This window comes from Cryptotermes secundus, unplaced genomic scaffold, assembly GCF_002891405.2.
Source record: "Cryptotermes secundus unplaced genomic scaffold, Csec_1.0 scaffold274, whole genome shotgun sequence".
Taxonomy (NCBI): domain Eukaryota; kingdom Metazoa; phylum Arthropoda; class Insecta; order Blattodea; family Kalotermitidae; genus Cryptotermes; species Cryptotermes secundus.
This window is the reverse complement of record NW_019735463.1, coordinates 193,947-217,053: the sequence shown is the minus strand read 5'-3', so window position 1 is coordinate 217,053 and position 23,107 is coordinate 193,947. Positions and strand designations below refer to the sequence as shown.

Sequence of the window (23,107 nt, the reverse complement as noted above, 5' to 3'; positions counted from 1 at the left end):
CCTTTCTATATAAAACTTTATGTGAGTCTTCAGTGAAAGTTGTCAGATAAATATGTAGTTACTTCATTACAGCTCTACTTTACATTAAATAAAGATCAAACATTGTTAGTATTATCAAAAATTGCTCATCATATAAAAACATTGTCATATAATACGGCTGTCATTAACATGTAAAATTTTTATTTTGAACATCTTTGAACCCAGTGAACATTTAATGAAATACAATGGAAATAATTTCTGACATACCATGTCACGGTAGTGTGTTTCACTTTATGTCAGCGGATATATGTAGGGCAGTCAAAAAGTTCCCGGAATTCCCCTGCAGATGGAGAACGAGGGATAAGATAGCACACACACTGTTGTGGTGGGAAGCTCAGCATGTCTGCTCACAGGCACAAAAGGTCTGGACAGGTTTCAGTGTGCAGTGTCATTACTGTTCCGTTTGAATTAGACATGAGTGTTGATCATTCGGCACAATGTCGCAGTTCGAACAGCATGTGAACATCAAGTTCATGTGCAAATTGGGAAAATCTGCTTCAGAGATGCCATCGGCCCTGCAGCAAGTTTACAGTGATACTGCACTAAAGAAATCCGCAGTTTACGACTGGTTTTCCCAGTTTAAGAATGGGCAGGAGATGTTAGAGGATGACCAGTGCAGTGGGAGACCTTCGACATCCAGAACTGAAGAAATGATTGGAAAAGTGCGACAACTGATTCGATGTGATCGAAGAATGACCATCACAGAGTTGGAGCAAGAAGTTGGTACTGTTACTGGCCTTCTACATGCAAGTTTTGCAGAGGTTGCACGATGCGGTTCGGAGGAAGCGGTGCGTCAAGTGGCAGGGACAGTGGTTTCTGCATCACGATAATGCACCAAGCCACACATCGCGTGTTGTGCAGCAATTCGTCACCAAGAAAAACATTCCTGTCATCACTCAACCACCATACTCTCTGGATCTCGCTCCGAGTGACTTTTGGCTGTCAAGAGTCTCAAGGGTCTCAAGAGGACAAGTTTCACAACCATGGAAGAATATGACGGCTGAGCGCCAGAAGGTTCCAAAAGAAGCCTTCTACCACTGCTTCCAACAATGGCAGGATCGATGGAGCAAGTGTGTGTGCGCGCGCAAGGGTCCTACTTTGAAGGTGATTAGGTAAGTGTTGCCGTATGCCCTGCCATTAGAGTGCTATACCACCATTCCAGGAACTTTTCGACTGCCCCTCATATATCTGCAGTAAGTGAATGTCAAGGCCAGTGGAGTACACCTTTCACCTCATGTTCTGTTTATGTAACAATAATTTAATATGTATATAAATAAGGTACAAATTTCATATGGCACTTTTTGTATCTTTGTAAAAGTATAGTCAAACCAGATCTTGCAGTGTAATGCTGCTAGCTTTCTGAGTTACAATTTCAATTACATATTTAAAAATTCATAATAAAATATTACGAGAATTTATGTAGCCATTTGAATGAAGGTTGTTTCTTACCCATTGTACTGTTTCTTTTTTCCTTTTACTACACCCTTTTTAGTGCTTTCTTTATACTTTTCTTGAATTACTGAAGTAAAAGATGAATGTCATATGTTCATCTCTTTGGAGTGTACACCATTAAGACTTTAATACATGTAATTCATATTTCTAGCCTGATACAGGAAATCAACAAGTAGTAAAATTTAATTTAACCTCTTTGAGTGCTGAAAATGAAATTGTATTTATAAATGCTATTCCCCCTCTCATACTTAAATATGTTCATACTGTTAAAGAGCACTGATTGAATGAGTTCTATCTTCTTAAAATATAAATGTACTCAAACCCAGTCTTGGTGTCCTATGTTACTGGTCTCTTTGAATAAAGCTTGAACAGATTAAGAAAATTATATTCAAAAGTTTGTAAGAAATTGTTTGGAAACTTGATTCTTGTTCATTGTTAACTGCTCTTCATTTGTGAGTTTTCAGTAATGTGAGTTGTGAAATACATAAGCAAAAAAAAATTGTTGTTGTGTTTGGTACTTGGCATGGAAAGGATTTAATGAAAAATAGTGACATGTAAGGTTATAGTTTACATGATAGTGACCATGAAGATTACTGACAACTGAGATGTGTCATCATCTAATCCCATAGATATTTCAGAGGAATATTCTGCCTCCATGTATCTTCTACCCTGAAGGTGGGGCACCACACTCCTCCAAAACATCTGTAAACATCTACCACACTACAAATGATCATATCCCAAAGACAGTAATCTTGATAGTGTCATGTCATCCATTTCTTATGGACTGCTTGTACACAAAACCAATCTAGGATGTCATGTGCCTACTTTTGTCAGCAGTTCTAATGCTTGTTTAATTGCTGTCTAGCATCTTGGTGCTAAATTTCAAGAGCCAAGATTGCATTCAACTTCCAAGTTATAAAAATGGAATCAAAGTAAAGGCAAGCCATATGTTGAGATATCCAACTCTAAAGCTTAAATACAACAATATTTAATTTAGGTTTCATCATTATCTACACAGTAAACATGCAAGTATACCTTTTAAATGAGCATTAAGGTAAACAATAATTCCTAATTAATTAATAATAATAAATTAATTTAATCCACATTTTTATTCTTATGCACAAATTTTTTCCTGTTACAATAACAGCAATGTAAAACCCATTAATAGTGAGTAGTATGTTGCTCTATTGTTATAGCAGCCTGTTTCATAACAGTATGTGTGGCTGCTGATAGATAAGATTAATTAAAATTCAAGATTCTGTGGAAGTTTAATATGTTCTGCTAGACTGGGATAGCACAGTCAGTATAGTGACTGGCTATGGGCTGGCTCACCATGAGGTGAGAGTTAAAGTCCCGGGGGGGGNGGGGGGGGGGCAAAAATTTTCACTTTTCCATGTCATCCAGACTGCCTCTGGGGCCCAGCCAGCCTCCTACCCAATGGGTACCAGGGGCTCTTTCCCCAGAATTCAAGCAGCTAGGGCATGAAGCTGACTGCTCACCTCTGGCTAGTGCTGAGGTCAAGAAAACATGGATCTATACATCACTGCACCATACATCTTCATGGCATAGTACTTAAATAGTTAGGCACAGGGTCAGCTTACATTTATGCCTGCAAGAGCATTACCACGAGCCATAAAGATTGAAACAGTGCACATAGTTTTATGAAATTGAGTGTATACCTCTGATGGGTAATTAAATCCATGTGCCGTTTCATTACAAGAAACTGGAGCAGAATGATTATTGCCAGATGGGAATGCCAAATTATAATAATACCGGTAATAATAATGTACTGTACTCATAATAATGGTAGTAATAACAACAGTGCTATGAAAAATATCTTCAGCCTTACTTAACCTTTTCCATGCTTACTGTACATAAGATTTTTTCCTGAGAAATAGCCATTTCGGTACCAAACCTTCATACTAAATTTACCTTGTACAATATATACAAATGAAACGAATTTTTGAAAAGAAAACACAGCATGGAAAGAGTTAAAATAGAAATTTCACCTATGTGTTGTGCTTTCAAAGACAAAAAAAATATTTAATATTTCAAAGGCTATTGAATATTATTTGTAAATTACATTTCCCCATTGTGATAATAAATGTAGAACTAGGAAATTTCATACAGCAGTTGTTAACCTCAAATGAATACTTTCGAATTCCCCATTTCAGGTATTTCTGTTAGACATAGGATTTGAACCTAAACGAGAGAAACTTAAATTGGGAACACCGATTGGGAATTCCGCTGTAATCGCTATATGGCTAAGATTCATAGCATTGGTTTTCACACATTTTTGTTTTCCCAAACTTTATTTCACACGTTGTACTTAGAAGTATCATATGTGCCTTGTTCAGAATTATGAAGCTGACCACTCACCTCAGTCTAGTGCTAAGTTTAAGAATGCACAATATTATGCTTCCTTTCCCACATGTCTTCATGGCATAAACCAATTGAATTCAATCCTTACACTCAAACTCAGTGGTATATATTGGAAGTAGTGTGTCCCAGTGCAAAGGTAATGACTAGGACCCCATAGGCCACAATTATTTTTGGCAAAAAGAAAAGGAAGTTATGCACCAAGTTGTTATTTAAACTTATGTGCACTACCACCGGTATTAATAGAGCAGTGAACAGTTAGGTGAATATTGTAAGGTTGTATTTCAGTGCAGTGTTCAGAACTTTATCCTTCTGCATTGGATTGCCCATTCTCACAGCTGTGACTGAAGTGTGTGACCATGTGGGTGGTAATGCTGTGCAGTTCAGAGAAATGTATCATTCAGGGTTAAAGAGTAAACCAAGCCAGAAACCAGCAGTAGGCAGAGTGCGCATAAAGATGGAGACAATATGTTCCTCCAGAATGCTGGGTTTTTTCCAAACTTGATGTTACAACACAAGACCATACCCTTTATAACCATCTACTTTAACCTTTAAACACCAGGCTTTTGAAATGGTGGTAAGCTTGAGCTGGCCGGAGTTTATTTAAATGTCCATTCCTGTTATGGCGCTTAAACAATTTTAAGCATTGTGTTTAAAAATGCTGTATCTAACACAATTTATGGATTTATATGGATGGAATTAACTTTGTTTTTATCAGCAAAGAACATAGTGTCACATATTGTAACGGAAGATTTGAAAATGTTTGTACAAAATTTATACTCTATTTTCAATTTTTTTCTTTTAATTTTGATGTGTACTGCAAAAATTGGTTTCACAGTTCTTCACAGAGTTGTTCTGTATTATAAATTCATTTCTGTTTGTAACACTTGACAAATTTTAGCAGTCCCTGGTGTCATAAAACAGATGGAGGCAATAAAATCATTTGGTCTTCTGCTAGCACTGCGTACACTCTTCATATTTTTGGATCTTTTGACTAAAGGACAGAAGAATGAAGGCATGGCTATTCAAGAGAAAGCTAGAGGGGTTCCTTCTTCAGTGCTAAGATCTTCTGTTATAGCTGCAAGAGATTATTGCCCTTTCTAGGGTCGTGAACAGACAGTTGCATTGTGGCTGAGATACAGAGTGTGATCTGTTTTCTGTGCGTTCATAGTGAAATTGAATACTGTAGTGTCATTTCAGCCTATATATATACATCAAGCAGATAACAACAAAAAAAGTATGTACATAGAATTTTACTGTATATATTTCTAACACATTAATCTGCAGAATCTGCAATAAAAGTACTGGCTCATGGATGAGTTTGGGCATAACTCATACGTATATTGTTTTTTGCTGTTGTTCACTTAGGCATCATTTTAATTGCTAAATTAGGGTTTTACTCAAGTCTATCTGGTAATTACTACAAGTACATATAAAAATAAATATTTAGGACTGTTCATGCGCTTCTACTATCGACGTGTGCGCGCGCTTCCACTAGCGGAGTTTAAATGCCCAAGTTGCGAAAACGGGGTACTTAGTCCACGACGACCATACTCATCACTGGCCCGATCAGGGCACTTTGGACGTTAAAGGTTAAACTTTATTTTAATGTATGATCAGGTCTGTTGACTTAAATCAAATTTCATTTGAACCACGGTTGCTTTGTGAATGCCCATCATTTTTTAATTATTTAATGTGTGAAGAATTTCTCAGATCTTGAGCGCATTTTCAGTGTCTCCATGTGCAATAAGTGCTCCTCATTTGTTAATATTTAAACATGTTTACCCATTAAATCATGACCGCCTCTGTGGTCTAGTGGTCAGAGTGCCTGGCTACAGATCCAGAGATCCCTGGTTCGATTCCCAGTGCTACCAGATTTTCTGAGAAGTAGTGGGTCTGGAATGGGGTCCACTCAGCCTCATGAGAATAGTTGAGGAGCTATTTCGAGAAAATAGCGGCTCCGGTCTGGAAAACCGAGATTAACAGCCATGGGGATCCGTTGCGCTGACCACGCGACACCCTCTATCTGCAACAGTTGGCACTAACTTCGCTGACAAGTGACAGTCGCTCTGTCGGTATAGTTCGCTTGTGGACTACAGGCCATGGGGTTTGTTTTTGTTTGTACCCATTAAATCTGGATGTACAGAATGAGCACAGTCCTTTTAGAATTCTAAACACTTGACAGCAATTTTAATGGAGCAATTGTGAGTAAAAGCACTGTCACAACTTTTGTTTCCTTATACTTAGTTTTATTAGTGTTGCCTTTGTCAAGATTATATGCACAATAGAGCAGCAAGTCACTTATCAACCGGCAAGTCAAGCAAGCACCAAAGTGAACCAGTATAAACATTCCAGAATGTGAACACTGGAACACTGATTAGCACTGTTTAACACTATCAAGGGCCAAAATTAAATAAGCCTGTTTTTTTTTGCTAACTTTATCGCTTTCATCCAAAAATATAATTTTAATTATTGGCCAGCCATATTGATATTTCCCACACACAAGACAGAAGACCAGAAACAAGGTTGCAAGAAATTAATAATCATTTGTTTTCTTCGCTTAATACTTTCCTCCAGCAGCGGATCTTTAATTATTGGTTGGTCTTATTGTTATATGAACAGTCCACTATAAAGATATATGCACATATCATGACAGTATTTTAAGTGCAAGTGTGTCAATCTGAACATGTTTCCTTTCATGATTTACTACTCCACATGTGCATACCCTTATATTCCTGACTTGCCAGATCAGTTGCAGAAAGAAGAATCCTTTCACTTACCTTGATAAAAGAAATTCTGTACTGATATGGCTCCTGCACTTGTTCAGAGATTGCTGATAAATTTGGCATTTTTTTTATTGCTAGTGGGGTGGGACTAAGACCCTTGTACTGCAGCCACTTCTGACCTTTTGTACCAGCCCCAGATGATAGGTGAGGGTGATTGTGGAGCAGTTGGTGGAATGAAGACTGGCAGGGGAAACCGAGTACTCGGAAAAAACCTGCCCCAGCACCACTTTGTCCACCAAAAATCCCACTTGACCAGACCTGGGATCAAACCCGGGCTGCCACGGTGGGAAGCCAGTGACTAACCGCTTGAGTTATGGCGCGGCCTTAAATTTGGCATAGAATCAGTTATGTATTTAATTCAGTTTGCAGTATCATAGTGTACACTCCTTAGAGTAGACTTCAAAAGGATTCTCATGATGGTGTATGCTGTACAGAACTGTAAGGTTTCTTATTTTGGACTCTATCCATCGTCTGGTATATATGACAAAAATCAACAACGTTTCGCAGACTGGCTCTGCCTCTTTCTAATGGGCCCAACTGAGTAGGTCTATCTTGCCCCATCCACCTGAGGACGAAGACAGATCCAGTCTCCGAAACGTTGTGGTTTTTTGTCATATATACCAGATGATGGATAGAGTCCAAAATAAGAAACCTTACAGTTCTGTACTCCTTAGAGTCTGTAGCAATCTTTTCCTTTTCTCCAGGGCACTTCATGATAATGGGCACATAAGTAAAATAGAACTATCCAATCTTGATAATAAATAAACCTGTATGTCCTCTTAGATTATACAGTCTTGGAACTGTAAACCATATTAATAGGGCTCAGGATTACTGTGTCTTTCGACTTCTTCCAACGTCCGGTAATGTAAAAGACAAAACTTTTCAGAACCTGGATGGTTCCATCTTCAGGTGAGGGGATTCGAACACCTACTCTGTTGGGTCATTTAGAAAGAGCTAACCTCCAGCACAGTCAAGTGACTGAGGTTAGCTCTTTCCAAATGACCCAACAGAGTAGGTGTCTTCCACCCCCTCACCTGAGGACAGAAGCAGATCCAGTTTCCAAAGTGTTGTGTTCTCTAGAATAACAAATGACAGACAAAGTCCAAAAACCCAGTAATCCTGGGTGTTACACACCCACATCAGAACATTTCAGAATTTAGACTGGAAATGGCAGACAGTGCATTTCATCATAGCAGTCATGGGATATAGAATGATTGGTAATAAATGTAGTAAAGATGCTGGAGAAAAACTGGACGTAACAGATATAAGCACAGTAACAAAAACCTGTTAAAAGAAATGGCTAGAACGTTAGGAATGTGCCCCTAAAAATTGAATTTCAAAGTTCCTTTACCAATGTAAATCAAGGGATAAAATATGCCAGAACACTTTACAAAATTAGAAAAAGAAGGAATACTTATAATTGTTGTAAATGGATGATGATGATGATGATGATATTAACTGCAGTGACTGTATTAGATGCCACATGTGGACTGTAAGGTTCGCTGCAAAACAGTTAACTCCAACTCCAAATACCAGGATTATGAACTGTCCCCCAAGATAATTGATTAGAATGTTTCGGAGAATTCAATAAAAATTATACTTCTGGCATAAACTGAAAGAAATTGAGTGCTTAGGTTTTCATGCCTTGTGTCTAATGTGTAACTTCAGCTTTTGAGGTTTAATAGCATCGTATTTTGGACCCGTTCCAATTTTGAGTACATTGCAGTTGCCATCTTCTGGATAAATATGAGGCACAAGGAGGAGGTAGACCAATGTGTGGGTCTCACAATGCTAGTAAGAATTGGAGTGTGGAGAGCAGTGCTGTCGAACAGAGAGGGTTATGAAGAAGAGTCAGAGGAACAGATGAAGCCAAACTTTATTCGTTTTATATCTGCTGTTTTCAAACAAGTTTTTCATGTTTGTAACTCGTAATACAGTCGGGAGTCTGGAGTCGCCAGACAGAAGTCTGTGGTTAGCCGTTAGTCGTCAAGCACAGGAGCAGCAAAGGGAATCTCCATTGTTAGATGCCGCTTCCAAGCCACAAGTATGTGAAGACATAGCAAACAAGGAAGACTTTCAGCCTCTTGTGTTTATTTGTGGAGTGTGTAGAACAGTGAAAGTGGTGTATCTATTTGTAGCTAGACGTAAGACGCGTTCAATAAATTCAATAATCAATCCAAACTCCGTGTCTAATCTGGTAGGGTAGGGCTAAAGTGCTCCGCCTTTTCCAGTAAACTGTTTGTGATGTTTTGCAGATGCTGAATATAATATACCATGTATGTATATATTGTGGAGTATAGACCCGTTTCTAAATGACTTTAAAAAAGTAATATGTATTCCACGTGGAGACAGGTCGAATACCTTCACCATAGATCTGTGAGTTGTAGGAGGCGACGAAAAAGGAACCCAGTGCCTGTGGGTATAACCGGGCTATTCTGTTGCTGGGAAATATAAATATGGGGACCTGGCCCTCCAGGTTGCGGGAATCTCAAATCTGAGACAGTAAAATGCGGTCATGAATCCCGTGAGATCCGGACCGGAAAATGACTGCATTGACGAGGACCAGCAGTAATTGTAAACGACAGACCCATCCTTTGGTCATAGAGGATGTTACATATGGTCTATAACCACAAGTGTTCAGTTGAAAAATAAGATTACTTGTCGTGAGTCTCCAGGGCTTGTCGCCAAGACGAAGTGATTGGCGGTAAACCGCCAGTCTTAAAGTAACTCTGACTCTGACTCTGACGTTGCTAAGTGGCGACTCTGCAAACAGTGACAGTTTCTGGGCAACGGCTCGGTAAACACGTTCCCGTTGCTAGACAGCAGATTCTTAATAATGCAACAGTTGAATTACAGAAATGGAAACAGTGTGTTTCTATGTGGTCCTTGTCGAGATGTTACAAGAAAGGGACAAAATGTGGCATGATGACGGGATAGTTTATGAGGAAAAGCCGTCCGCTACTAGGTGACAGCTCAATGAACACATATTGCGGCCACTTATACACGCACAACAGTAGAAGAGAACAGGATCCGAACATCCGTTCATAGGACCTGAACCAGCTTGCGGCATCTCAATTGGAGTTGCCAAGAAAGCGATCAGGGACTGAACAGATACGAGAAATCACAAAAAGCACTAGGAATCTACAATTGGACTCAAACAGGCAAAGGGATTTGTATCAGGACCCTCTGCCAGAAGAATGAAGGACCTGTTGAAATTAAACAGAGATCAATTAAGATTGGTGGTAGGATTACTTACTGGACACTGCCACCTATAAGGACACCTTTTCAAACTGGGACTGACGGATGACCGAACGTGTGAAAGGTGCCTGCAAGAAGACGAATCAGCCACACACATCCTATGTGAATGTGAGGCCATAGCTTATTTCAATTTCGTCACCTGGGTCAGCTCTTGATGGAACCAAGTGACTTTTATGGCGCCCCCATAAATAAAGTCCTACATTTCATTCGAAGTGTAGGATTAATAAAGGGCTACTCCAGAGGGGAAGCACAATAGATCATTGAAGGTCGCAGTGCGAGGCCCGGATTTTATGGCCCACCACATACATACATACCTACATACATACTGTCGCATGTTGTCTGCAGTGCGAGACGTGGGTCTCGGATTTGGCGAACACGTTTATTAGCCACATTCACAATCACGGGTACAATTATTATCCACTTATAACATCGCCAGTATCACAATCTTCACTCTTCAATCTTCAACTGCGGCGGTTCTGAGTCTGAGTCTCATTTTACGACCGACGGTTAGTTTGCCAGTCTGTCTTGGTATAAAGCACACATCTGGGGCTTGCGACCAGATGTTTATTAGTTTGACAGTTACGGTCTTGTGTTTTGTGGACGCCCTCTCTGACGAGAGGACGGGGCTGTCATTTGTACATGCTGCTGGTCATGTACATGCTTTCGGAACCTATGGAAAAATCCGCCCTTGCCAGCCCCCTTATATAGACTTTACGCCGACCGGATACCAGACACGATTTCCCGCAGTTCCGTTTTACCGTTGTCACGCGACGAACTCCATCTCCGGGGAAACGCGTTCGTCGTTTCGGCCTTCTCTACGCAACGGTCTGTTGGTATTCGATTTAGCGCTGTGGGAACTCAACGATTTCCACGTATTCGTTGTCGCGGAAGTGTGTGTTCCCGCTCTAGCCCTTGCGCAGCGATGGGTGTACTATAACACGTCACAGTACATACATACATAATCAGACCGTTGCCTAGGGAAATGCTTAAGCAACAGAGACGGAATTGTTGGGTTCCCACAGCAACGAATGAGCAACAATAGGGCGTCCATTGCTAGGCAATGCATGGGTAGTCACACCTGACAACAATACGTGATATCGGTTGCCGAGCAGCAATGTGTTTTCTAGGGGTGGTCCTGGAGCAGTGAACACTGAAAAATTCAACGAGCGAAGGGAAGAACAAAGAACTGCGGAGCATGAGAGTAACCACTGAAGAGAGAACGTGAAAGGCGTTACTTCGAGTAACTACAGGTAACTGAAAGACTTGTCCTATATCATTGTATCATGATCTACAGGATTAATAAAAGAATGAATGAATTAATTATATTTGAGAGTGTTAACATATAATTGTCCAATAAACATTCGTCTAATCCGAAACCAATCGTTTCTTGCCGCATTACCCAGGAAACACGTGACAGAATGAACGAAGTGTCAAAATTAATATATAAAAACAAAAAAAAAACTCCGTGATTTCAGTCCGCAAGCGAAGCATACCGACCGAACGACTGCCGCTTGTCGGCGAAGTCCGCTAAGTTGGCACTAACTTCGCCGACAAGCGGCGGTCGCTCGGTCGGTACAGTTCACTTGCGGACTACAGGCCGCGGAGTTTTTTTTTTATTTTTTTTATTACAGAAAATACCCTAACAACTCGCAACCCAAGTAAGGAATGAAAGGGAAATATACAACTACAGTATAATTTAACTGTCAAAACTCCACAGAGATATTAGCGTGAATAAATTCAGGGAATGTGGCTGCTGTCAAACATTTTACGGTGAAATGAATCTCGCTTGGCTTGTTATTCAAGTACAATATAGATACGACAGGTACAGACATCAATCAGTTGCGAACTTCACGGGTAAGGTCCAAACCAGTCTATATCCCTCCACACGGTACACACATCCTCACATTCTCGCAATCGCTCGCAAAGGACCGCAATGTACTGTGGGAGCGGTGCCACGTAATGTGTGACGACTTCCGATAGGTAGTAGTAGCAGGATGATATGTGTAGTGATGAGGGGAAATGTGTATTTTGAAGCATTGGTTTAAAGTCAAACGTATGAGAACCTGGGTATGTAAATGAACTGTAAGATAATGCTACTATAACGGTTGTTGGAAATCAGTTTTCAGTAATGTATAAAGCGACCTGCTTAGACAGTTGGGTTGGTGGTGATTATGCAAAAAAAATATATATATATGTATGTTCGATCAGTGCATCGTCTTCGTATGTGTACTTAATTGAAGTGACGTGGAATGCCACGGTTTATTGACAGATTTTGGATACTTTGCTTTGAGAAACAAATGACCAGTCTCCCCAGTTTCGAGGTAGAGCATCTCCACCGTTTTATAATATGAGAAATCCTGCTGTACCAGTTTGTGTTCTGAGTTAATGGAATACAGTGCCAAGGAAAAAAATAAACATTGTTAAATACATATACAAGCGGAATGTTAACTATCAAAAGAAATACGCGTATGTGACCAACACAAATGTATTATTGGTCATTCATAGTTCAGTTTTTGCCACATTTTCATAACCTTTGTTAACCTCGACCCATGTTATAACATATATTATAATCGAAATCACTTTTCAGCATTGGATTTTAACAGTTACAGGTCTGGAGACAACATAACAAATGGCCCAGCCAAGTGGACATCCCAATTTCTTGCCACCTACTCCAGGTAAATGTCCGGCAAGTTCATAGCAGTTGGTTCTATTTGTATACGTACCAGAGTTAAACAAAATGTATTAGTTTTGGTTTTATGTGCCCATTAACTATGAAACAGTGTACTGGTTGCATACAGTGACAGCCCATGTTTGGGCTATAGATGTACAACAGTGATATGTATTGAATTAAGGTACTTTTGATATTCTTGTGTTTGTCCTTGGTAGTGTCCTGTTACTGCAGTCAGGTATGTATACTTTGATACCAAAAATTATCAAAACTAAAAGTCGAGAAGGACGCTAATTACATAACATATAATACTATCATTAAAATAACTTGCATGTATGTTCACAATGCAATGAACAGCTTCATATGTTCCTCTTTCTTGCACATTATTTCTATATCATTGGGATATTTGTTGACAGACGCATGCAGATGTAATAGCAGTTAAATATGTTTTTCTTATGTTTGGGTATCTTTAAATTTCTACAATATATCCAATTCTTTGACTGGTTAGGTTGAGATAGGATACTTTAACATTGTGTTTGTTTTGGTTATACAAGGAGGTTGTCTGAGATCCTCCCAAAAATCCTTTGGTGAATTGGGCTAGAGGATGCAGGCTAGGCACGTCATAATGCAGTCCTCACGTTTGCACCTGTGGCATAGTCAGCAGGCCAATAGCCTGTATGCATTACATTTGTTCTCTGATATCACCCATATCACCCTAGTAAATCTTCAGGCAGCTGTAATGAAGTGGATTTATATGTTACATGCCCATTGACTATAATTCCAAGCCTCTACTGCTGTATTAAGCATTCAGTCACTCATACTGCTGCATGTGTCAAAATGCCATTGTGAAGGTTACACATTGCAACAAGTGTTCATGGTGAGATTCATGTGAAAGTTATGAAAAAATGTCTGTATGCACTTCATAGTGTTACTGTTCCAAATGAGAAACTACTCAAACAAAAACTCCATGTCCTGTAGTCCGCAAGCAAACTATACTGACAAGTGACCGCCACTTGTTGGCGAAGTTAGTGCCAACTTTTGCGGATAGAGGGTGTCGCATGGGCAGCACAACTGATTCCCGTGGCCATTATTCTCAGTTTTCTATACCAGAGCTGCTATTTCTTTGAAATAGCTCCCAATTACCCTCACGAGGCTGAGTGTACCCTGTTCCAGACCCACTACTTCTCAGAAAGTCTGGTAGCACCAGGAATCGAACCCAGGAACTCCGACCATTAGACCACAGAGGTGCTCTCAAGAAACTACTCATACAGTTATAACTGCATTTAGAAAAAATAGAATTCTTACTGGACAGAGAAGAAGAACTGAATCAAAACACCAAGTGCTCATTGAGGAGACATGAGATTAAATCAGTGTTATGCTGATATTCTTATAAAAAAATCCTTAGATGCCTTGTAGAGGAGACTGGGCTTTAAAGTTTCTATGTCTTCAGAAAGGTACTTGACGTCTCACACCCCTATGGGCCTTCACGACCTGTTACAAGGATAGCTTTACCTTTAGCTTTACCTTACTTCATTTTCTTAATGTGAACATTTCATGGAGTTGGAAGGAATGCCTGCATAACAACACAAGGACTGCTCGAGCATGTGCTGTGATCTGGTTGTGTTTCGTTCATGATTTGTTGACCTGTTGGCCTATCATCTATGCCACAAGCCTGATTGCATGGAGTGCAAGATGATACAAGTACCCTGTGCCCTTTTCACCTAACTGGCTGAAGAATTTTTGGGAGGCTCGCAGATAACCTGCCTGTAGTAATTTGCTATTGAATGTAACTTTCATGAGAAGGTCAGTTGTGGATGTCATGAGGGGGATTTTGAAGGTGCTGATGAAGAGTGTGGCCATACTGTTGAAAAGAAGAATTGTTCTAGTCATTGCAAGTGTTTTAATTTAGAACTGTAGTGAGACTGGGATCTCATATGGTACAATAATGCAACATTTTGAGGTGCAACTTTTTTTTTGTGCTTCGTATGGGTTAGCACATAAGAAGCCATATATTTGTGGATTTCTGAAGTTTAAAAGTAAGATTTTTGTTTTCATTGATCCTGTTGAATATTTTCAATCAGTATAGTTTGCTTGTGGACTAAAACATGAGGTTTTTGTTTGTTTTGTTGTTTCCATTCTGAGCTTACGAGTGTATGATATTGCTTAAAGCTTATCTGTTATATTAATAATAAAAAATTATTCTCCTTTGGCAGTATTTATAGACATGGTGTGTTGCAGGTCACTCCGTATCATATATCACAGGTCACACAATCAGACTTCCTTAGCTTTTAATGAAATTGGGTGTGGTACATCCTTTCATAGAGTTGTGTTACCATGCCAGAATTCTGATTTGTAGGTGCAGTAGTTTCTGACTTATTGATAATTATTGAATTTCTAAAGAAAAAAAAGTAATTTTATGATGAGACTTGACTCTGTCTCTAACTGAGACATGGCATTGAAATTAGTCCTCTTTGAAAAGGAATTTAATAGCCTTTCCAGTGATGTATTCAACACTACATTTAGAGGAAAGAACTTTCTGAGGTCATCTGATTAGATATTTGATCTTGAGTATTTCAAAATGTAGTCCCCAGCTTAATAAACTAATATCCATTCCACACACAGTATATTTTTAACTAATATTCCAGTTTCAAGTTGGAGCTGCCATGGGATATTTCAGTATAAAACCATACTGCAATGCATGCAGTAAGATGGGATATAATTTTAAATATGGAGTGTCTGAGAATAACCAAGCAAGTAAACTGTAACAAGGATAATTTCAGTACAGTTGCATTCATCCCTATAAATTGGAAATGGAAAAGTTATTGTTGACAGACCATGTTTTCCATAACAATCAAACAAAAATATGAAATGTGGTAAACTGTGGTGCACTTAATTAATTTTCATTTGTACTCAGGCATACTTATGAAAATACAAAAATGTGTCTATGTCGAAATTTTTACCAGTGTACATTATCTAAAAAGTCCTCCCTAAGTTTTCGTGGGAAGTTTGGGTCTTGAATATAAGAAGTTTCTTGATGTACCATGGTAATGCTCATTTCTTGGAGTTGCAAGCCTGTCAATCATTGGCTAGGTCCTCCAGGTATCCTCCTCTGAGATTACAAATTAACTCTGACTGCCGCGAAGGGTATTTAAATGCCACCCCTGTCCTGGCAGACCCTTTAAGCTTTAAGTCGCTAAAATGCATGCGTTTACTTTTTTTAAAATAACTTCAACAAAAGTTGGTTTTTAAAAACGAAATTTTCAGGAACTAATTAAAAGACAATATTTTGTGCAAAAAATGTCTTTTCATGCCTTTTTAGTAGTTTTTCTTCGTGTGATAAACATTGAAACATGAAAGTTTGCAGAGAGCCACACCACAGCTTGCACACATGACACTTGTTTCTTTTCTAATCTTGTGCTTAACACACATGCGACACTTTCTCATGACACCATTCTTCTTCTTGTTACTGGGAGGAACATGGACCATTTTGTGTATTTTCAGGCCATCCTCTAGACGATTTGCTGGGTCTTTCACTGGTGGTCTTTTCAAGGTCGCGGGCGGAGGCGTGACTGCACTCTAGTCTGAAGCAATAGATTCATCATTCACTTCATTCCTTGACTCTTCTCCCTCTCCACGCTGTTTGTTTGGTTCTGTCATTTTTTTCTACACAGTCCAATATAAAATCTTTGAATTTGTATTTTCTCTTGTATTTTTCCTTTGTTGTGTTCTTTTTGAATAGAATGAAATTATTCAACGCTGCCATTTGCAACAAGAAAAACACCAGTTTCTTTGTCCACTTTACAGTTTTGCGGGAACAAGGATAATAATGCAGCACTTGATCATCCCTGTCAACGCCTCTCATATGTTTATTGTAGTCCCCAATTACCTCGGGTCTGTATATTTTTTCTCCTTTGAGATTCATTTTTGCAGATTCTACAATTTTTGCTGTGTGAAGAGAGGAGATAGGTTTGACGTCTCTTTTATCTCTCCACACCTGTATGAGAACCTGCCCCTTCCTAGAAAACACAGATTTCCCTTTTTTCAAATTCTTTACAACATCCTTTAGTTCTTTAGGAGCTCCTCAGTCCATTCTGAAGGTACCACACAAATAGGTATTTCTCTGTAATAACATCTCACACAGTTCTACACTGTTGTAATAGTTATCCTGTTAGAGATGATACCCTATATCTAGAGGCTGTGGCCCCAACAGATCGACAACTAATTCCTTTATAGGTCCTGATTTTCCGCAATAAATTTCAGAATTCCAAATATATCCACTTGTCGATTCACAAACAAGATAAGCCTTTATACTGTACTTATCAGGTATGTCAGGCATATATACTTGGAAGATAAGATGTCCTTTCCAAGCGATCATTCCTTCATCTATTACAATTTCCTTTTCAGGGATATATGTGTTTCTAAATTTCCCCACTAATGAGTCTATAATTGGCCTGGCTTTATACAGGTGATCTTCACAGTCAGCTGGTTGTGCATCGTTGTCTGCAAAATGAAGACATTTCGAGATGGAACCACCGCAAAGACATCTTTTGTCCATACTATGGAGTGTGAAATAGGGGCCTAGTGGACCAATATTCTTCAATTTTGGGGCGTTTATCTATCCCTGTCATGAACACAATTCCTAAGTATGTCCACTTTTCATCTGGTGTGACATATTTGTAATCATGTTCTTGAGAGTGAGGAGCTAATTCATGTGTTTTGAAGTGCTGGTGAGCATAGCGATTGGTTTCAGTTGTGATGTGATTTACTAAGTCATCATCCAGAAAAATTTTAATCCATGAAAAGCAATGCATTTTATGTGTTATATGAGTTTTGATCCAGGAACTACTAGTAAATGGAACTATTGTTGGTACAATGTCTGTACGTCCATGAGATGGGCGTGTCAGGTACCGCACTCATGGTCACTAAATGTTCATGATTACTGTCTTGTGGATCATTGTCTATCACTATTATTGTCACTATCAATTTCATCTGATTCAGGAATCATTATTTCATCGCCACTTTTATCATCAGCACAAATCTCGTTCACAACACTTTCCAGCTGGTCTGTAGGAACACTCCGACACTTGCTGTGAGAAGCCATGGTGAAACTGAATGAATGTAAAATATTTTGTGACCTTTTCCTTCTCGGAGGGTTCTGACAGTAATATAGACCCCCACAAAGTCAACAAGGGTTCTTTACAACCATGCACAAAAACTATCATAAATGTTTCTTTGGTTGATGAGTGCCAAGACAGCAAAGAAGGGAAGAGTTTATCAAAGCGCTAAAACACGGCAACACCAGGGAATGGCTGGCATCGTCCGAGCGTAAAAACGTGCCCTTACCAGTCAGAAAGTTAATACATACTGTTTCAGGAGTTCTACATAGCCAATGACAGTCTATTCACTAGTTTTTATTTATTTTCAATAACTTATTTCCTGAATTAAGTGTTGAATCTTGGTTTTTACTGGTGTGCCCTGTAATCCATCTAACCCGTTGCCGTGGTTCGACGTGTATGTTTCGTCAGGGATTTAAATCGTCTGGGGGGGTTCGACGTGTATGTTTCGTCCAGCTGCACACCTACGTTATAACGCCCATAATAATTGATGGTTTTGCTGTAGATTGTTAGATTTTTCGCTGGCCTGTTGTCAGTAGAACAGAGTATAAATAAGACACGACTTTATCTGCGCCAAGTCATCGTTACATATGCCTGTCTTGCAGCAAAGTTCCTGTTGCTCTTGGGAGAGGTTTCTCCGTTCTCCTGTCATGAAAGGCCTGTTTTGTTTCTTATGAACTTATAAACAGCAGAGACGTGATATGTGCTTGTGTTTATAATATCATATTGCCCTGAGCTGGCAACACTAACACACTCAATTGGAATTCTTAGAAGAGGGATGTCCAAAACTTTATTGTTGCACGATCGATTGATTTCGCACAGTATATAGCACCCAGTTCTTAGAAAAACGTCACGAATTAAGGCAGAACACTGTGGTCACCCCCTGAGACGATACGGATGTGTGTGGGGGAGGGAAAAAAATCATTCCTTCATGTATTATCGCTCCAGTTGACGCCATTTTATCGTACTGACCTTGGTGGTCGTTTCGAGGGATGACCATAAATATTTTTTTGAGCCAGCTAAGCTCTGCTTTCGTTCACTACATACCAGCCAGTTCTTAGAATAACTTCATGAATTCTGTGGTCACCCCTACGACGTCTTATGCCGCCAAAATGGATGGAAAATGAAACGCAGAAGCACCAACACTTGTTATGATAACATGAAGGTCGAATTTACTGCAGCTAATCTGGGTAGCGATACGACTCACGGAGAGACATTTCTTCTTATATTCCCCCCACGGGGAAGAAGGCAGGGCCTCACAGAAGATGTTTTGTTTACGGAAAAAATAGCCAAATGAGAGATACGCAGTACTGGTATGGTGATGTGAGTCAGCGCTGTCTATAGTAGAATGCTTCAATGCGTGTAACACTCCGCTCAAATTCTGAACCACCACCGAGATACCGGGTGCTCATATTATAAGGCAAGGTTATAAAACCATCTTTTAAGATCATTTTAGTGAAAGTTTCATCCTTCAAGGCGTACCATTCACTGCTCAAATACTAAACAACCTGCACCCATGGCCGAGATACAGGGCTCCCATATTATAAGGTAAGGTTATAAAACCACAATTTAAGATCATTTTAGTGAAAGTTTCATGTTCCTATCTCATAGAATTTAAGAACAATGATGAATAAATAATTTTCGAGCAAAATTTAAATGGCCGGCTGAATATATTACCGCAGGAGCCGTGGCCGCGGAATTTAAATGACCACGTCAAAGGGTTAAAGAAAGTGGTTGTAATATCTATTGAAGAAATCTATGAGCTGTGCTTTTTTGGATGATAAAAGCTTCCCAATTTGAAACTAGAGTGAAAAGTATGGTAAGTGTTACAAAAAGTATAAAACTGAAGTTCCACAATAAAAGAGGTCTTAATATTAATGAAGGGCCACAGGAACAAAATCTGAATACTGATAAAGAACAGTAGTGACCTACATATTGCCATGGGCTGATTTTAATTATTTGCTTGCCAGTTTCAATCCATGAAACACATTTTAGAATCTGATTCTCTGAGAGGGAAATCTTATGGTTGTTTGTTCACAGCGCAAGGAGCAACTGGTTTTGGGACTCAGTCAGGCCCTAGTGTTATCCCCAATGGACAGCCACCTCAGTGGAATCAACCAGCAGCCTTCCCACATGCTGCAATACCCAGACAACCCCCAGTTGGATCTAGTGTAGCCACTACTGTTAACTCTAATGGAACACCAACCCCACCCAGCTATAGCCATCCAGGTTTGCTAATAATTGCCTGTAATTCTTTAAACCTTTCTTATGGTACAAACAGTACGTCAGTGTGTAGGAATGTATGGATTGTTAAACAGAACATTGAAATGGAAGATAAGAAAAGAGTTGTAGTTGAAATTGTTGTAAATTGATAACAGTTCACACACTTTTATATGTAAGTAAAACTTGGACTAAGAAGAACAACGGCAAACAGAAAGTTGTTTGGGTTGTAATGCCATGTAGTTTGGTAGAAATCCACCATTTTGGAGGAATGTAATCACCTCCATCTTTAGGGTCGAGACTAAGCCAAGAGTCCACAAGTGTTTTGGAAGAATGTTGGTGGACTTTTGCTGAACTATGCAGCATTACAGCACAGAAAATCATACTCTTCTTAGTCATCACTGTAAGAACCACAAGTCCAACACAAAAATTATCATAAAATTCAAATAACAAAAAAGGAATTTTTAAAGGAATGGCCTTAAATAACAGACACAAAAAATTAGCGCTTCATTACAAAATATGTAGCTATAGAAATACAGGGAAATCTTTATTTATATATTTATTATTTCTTTGTTTGGAACCTTGATTACCATTGTTAGAGAGGAGTGATAACTATGTATTAAGACTGCATTCTCCAACATCCCAAAAAACAGTAATCTTTGTATTCACTGTCATGGGAGCCTCAAATCTACCATACTGCAGCTTCACGTCTCAGAAGATAGTAACATTTCATTAATCTGGTTTTGTCACTATCACTATAAACTTAATAGTAGAAGGGTGGGTGTAATAATATTTGAAACAGTAGGATTACCTGATTCCAGGGTAATTTATTGATTCTTATTAACTGCAAAATTGCTATCATCAAATGAGTATTGGGTGATTATTCATGGCAAGTGAGTAATAATTAGAAAAGAACTGGCCATGGACTGCTTGAAAGTATTGTCTTTTTCATTTGTCTCGAGAAGCTGAACGAAGTTACAAAAATTCCATAGTGAGGTTAGCCATTTAACCAACTAAGATTGAAGTTAGGTACTTCAAGAATGCAGAACTAGAGCATTACCACTGAATTAGCCAGTTTATTAAAATAGTGATGTTAAAAAAAGGTAAAAAACTATCCCTGTAATGAGCCATAAAGGCCCATAGGGTTGTGAGACATCAAGGCTCCCTCATTTTCTCTACAGTCGGCTCACATGTGGCCATAAGGTTGTCAGCCTCGCACGCTGGCCACACTTTACCCCCCAGGAAGATTCCTGGTAATTTCTGTTAGAGGCTGAGTTGACCCCAGGGCCATGGTGCGGCTGGAAGGATTAGGTCAGTTGCAAAAATCCACCTCATCAGGACTTGAACCTGTGACCTTCCAGCTTGTGGTATAGTGCAACCAACTATGCAACCACATGCCCTAATGATGTACAAAAATAATTGGTTTCCTCTTGGTATGGATGGTGATTGTATTGAAATTTATTTTTTTCCAGGCAGCTTGTCTTCAAATTCTTCAAGAGATCCTTCACCCATTCCTCCTAATCGCTATGGCGAGAATCTTTCCAGTTCATCTCCAAATCTCATCATGTCTAGTAGTCATCCTCCAAGACAGAGAAGTCATCCACATCAGCAGTCATCAACACCTCCAGTGATGAATATGTCAGCACACAGAGATTCCCCAGGAACAGTTTTAAATACTTACCAGCACAGGATTGTACAGCAATCTGCAGGGAAACCTGTGTCTACAGTGTATAATTCCCCAGTAATGCTTCCATCCATAGTTGCCCAGAGTTCTGGTCAATCAAAATTAGTCGGTGGACTACAGAGTGCTTCAAACCCCCAATTATCAACAGGTAGTTCATTTCCTCCACTTCAGCGAAGTAATCTTACTATGGCGACAAGCTCGCATCAGTCAGCTCATGAAATAGGTCCACATGCTGTGAGTTATTCACAAGAAGTGGTTACACAAAGTGTTACTTCACAAAACATTCCTTCACAGTTTAATCAAAGTAATCAACAGCAAAGGTTAGGGACTAGTCATTTGCCTGCAAATATTCATCCACAAAATTTAGAACCAAGTTCTAATCGGCAGGAATTTAACAGAGGATCAGACCCTCCACAGGACCTGCCAGCAGGGATAAACTATGCTTCTCCTTACATGCAGACATCATCCAGTGTTGTCAGTAGACCTCCACTGCAACAGCAGCCATTGTCACGACAGGGCATAGGGCTCCCACATCAAAATACACAAGGCCAGAGCTCTACAATGTCTCCAGTGCCAAGGACAAATGCTCAAAGCTTTATACCAAACCAGCAGATGAACAGACCAACAACACAATCAGGGCCAGTTTATGGTATGCTACCAAAATCAGGTCCACCTGTCAGTTCACATGTGTCCAGTCAGCCACTGCAGCCATCATCTATGAGTCAACACATTTACCAGCCTGGAAATCCCTCACAAATGGGTAATCTCCAGACTGAGCCAGGAATGCCACCGGCAACTGGAGATGTTCAGAAACCTCCTCCTAGCATAGGCTATCCACAATCTCCAATTCCTACTCAGTTTCTAGCATCTCAACCGGCTGCCACTCAACATGATTCCGGTCATCACTTGGGGAAACGTTACCCTCAACAGGTGAGTTAAGTACTTGAAGATACAAGGTGAAGAGGATATGTATGTACAAATTCTGTGCTCAATTCGTGGAATGTAGTATAGCTTTGACCATTTGAAAAAAGTTCATTAGTTGAATGCATGTTGTGGAAGTTATATTTCTGTCCTTACATTTCTTTGAAACTACTGAATGGATTTTGATGACATGCAGTATAAAGGTATGCATCAAAATTAGTCAGGTTAATTTAATTTTGGTTTGTATTAGGTAGATATAACCCTCTCTTTAAAGAACACTTTATTTTAAATAATTTTCTCATATACAGCTCAGCAGAAGAATTATTGGTACATGACAAAATATAGAACTGATATAGATCTACAAATTTTATTTGAAACTTAAATATTTAGCAGAATGCAAGGAAAATACAATGCAAACACAATATGATGGTAATTTATAAAGTTTATAAATGTGCTGATGCTAATCAGGTGTTTGAAATATCTGAGAATGGTTAAAATACGAGGTGTGTTCAAAAAATGACGGGAATTTCCGTATTTTGGAAAAAATATTTATTCATTCGTCTACATTAATGTTGTCGCCTTCAAA

At 39.3% G+C, this 23,107-nt stretch overlaps 1 protein-coding gene across 2 annotated transcripts in view; it reads left to right on the top strand.

Annotated features, from left to right (window-relative positions):
* Positions 1–11,858: 11,858 nt before the first annotated feature.
* Positions 11,859–23,107, top strand: part of LOC111869300 (protein transport protein Sec24A) — a 48,653-nt gene continuing 37,404 nt past the window's right edge. Inside the window, exons 1-4 of one of the 2 annotated variants that reach the window (XM_023860705.2) lie at positions 11,859–11,981; positions 12,518–12,589; positions 19,737–19,925; positions 21,389–22,530. In XM_023860705.2, the coding sequence (XP_023716473.1) occupies positions 12,544–12,589; positions 19,737–19,925; positions 21,389–22,530 (1,377 nt within the window). In that variant the 5' untranslated portion in view covers positions 11,859–11,981; positions 12,518–12,543. Of the gene's footprint in view, positions 11,982–12,028; positions 12,236–12,517; positions 12,590–19,736; positions 19,926–21,388; positions 22,531–23,107 lie in introns of those variants that run through there. The other variant, XM_023860706.2, reaches the window with a different exon arrangement.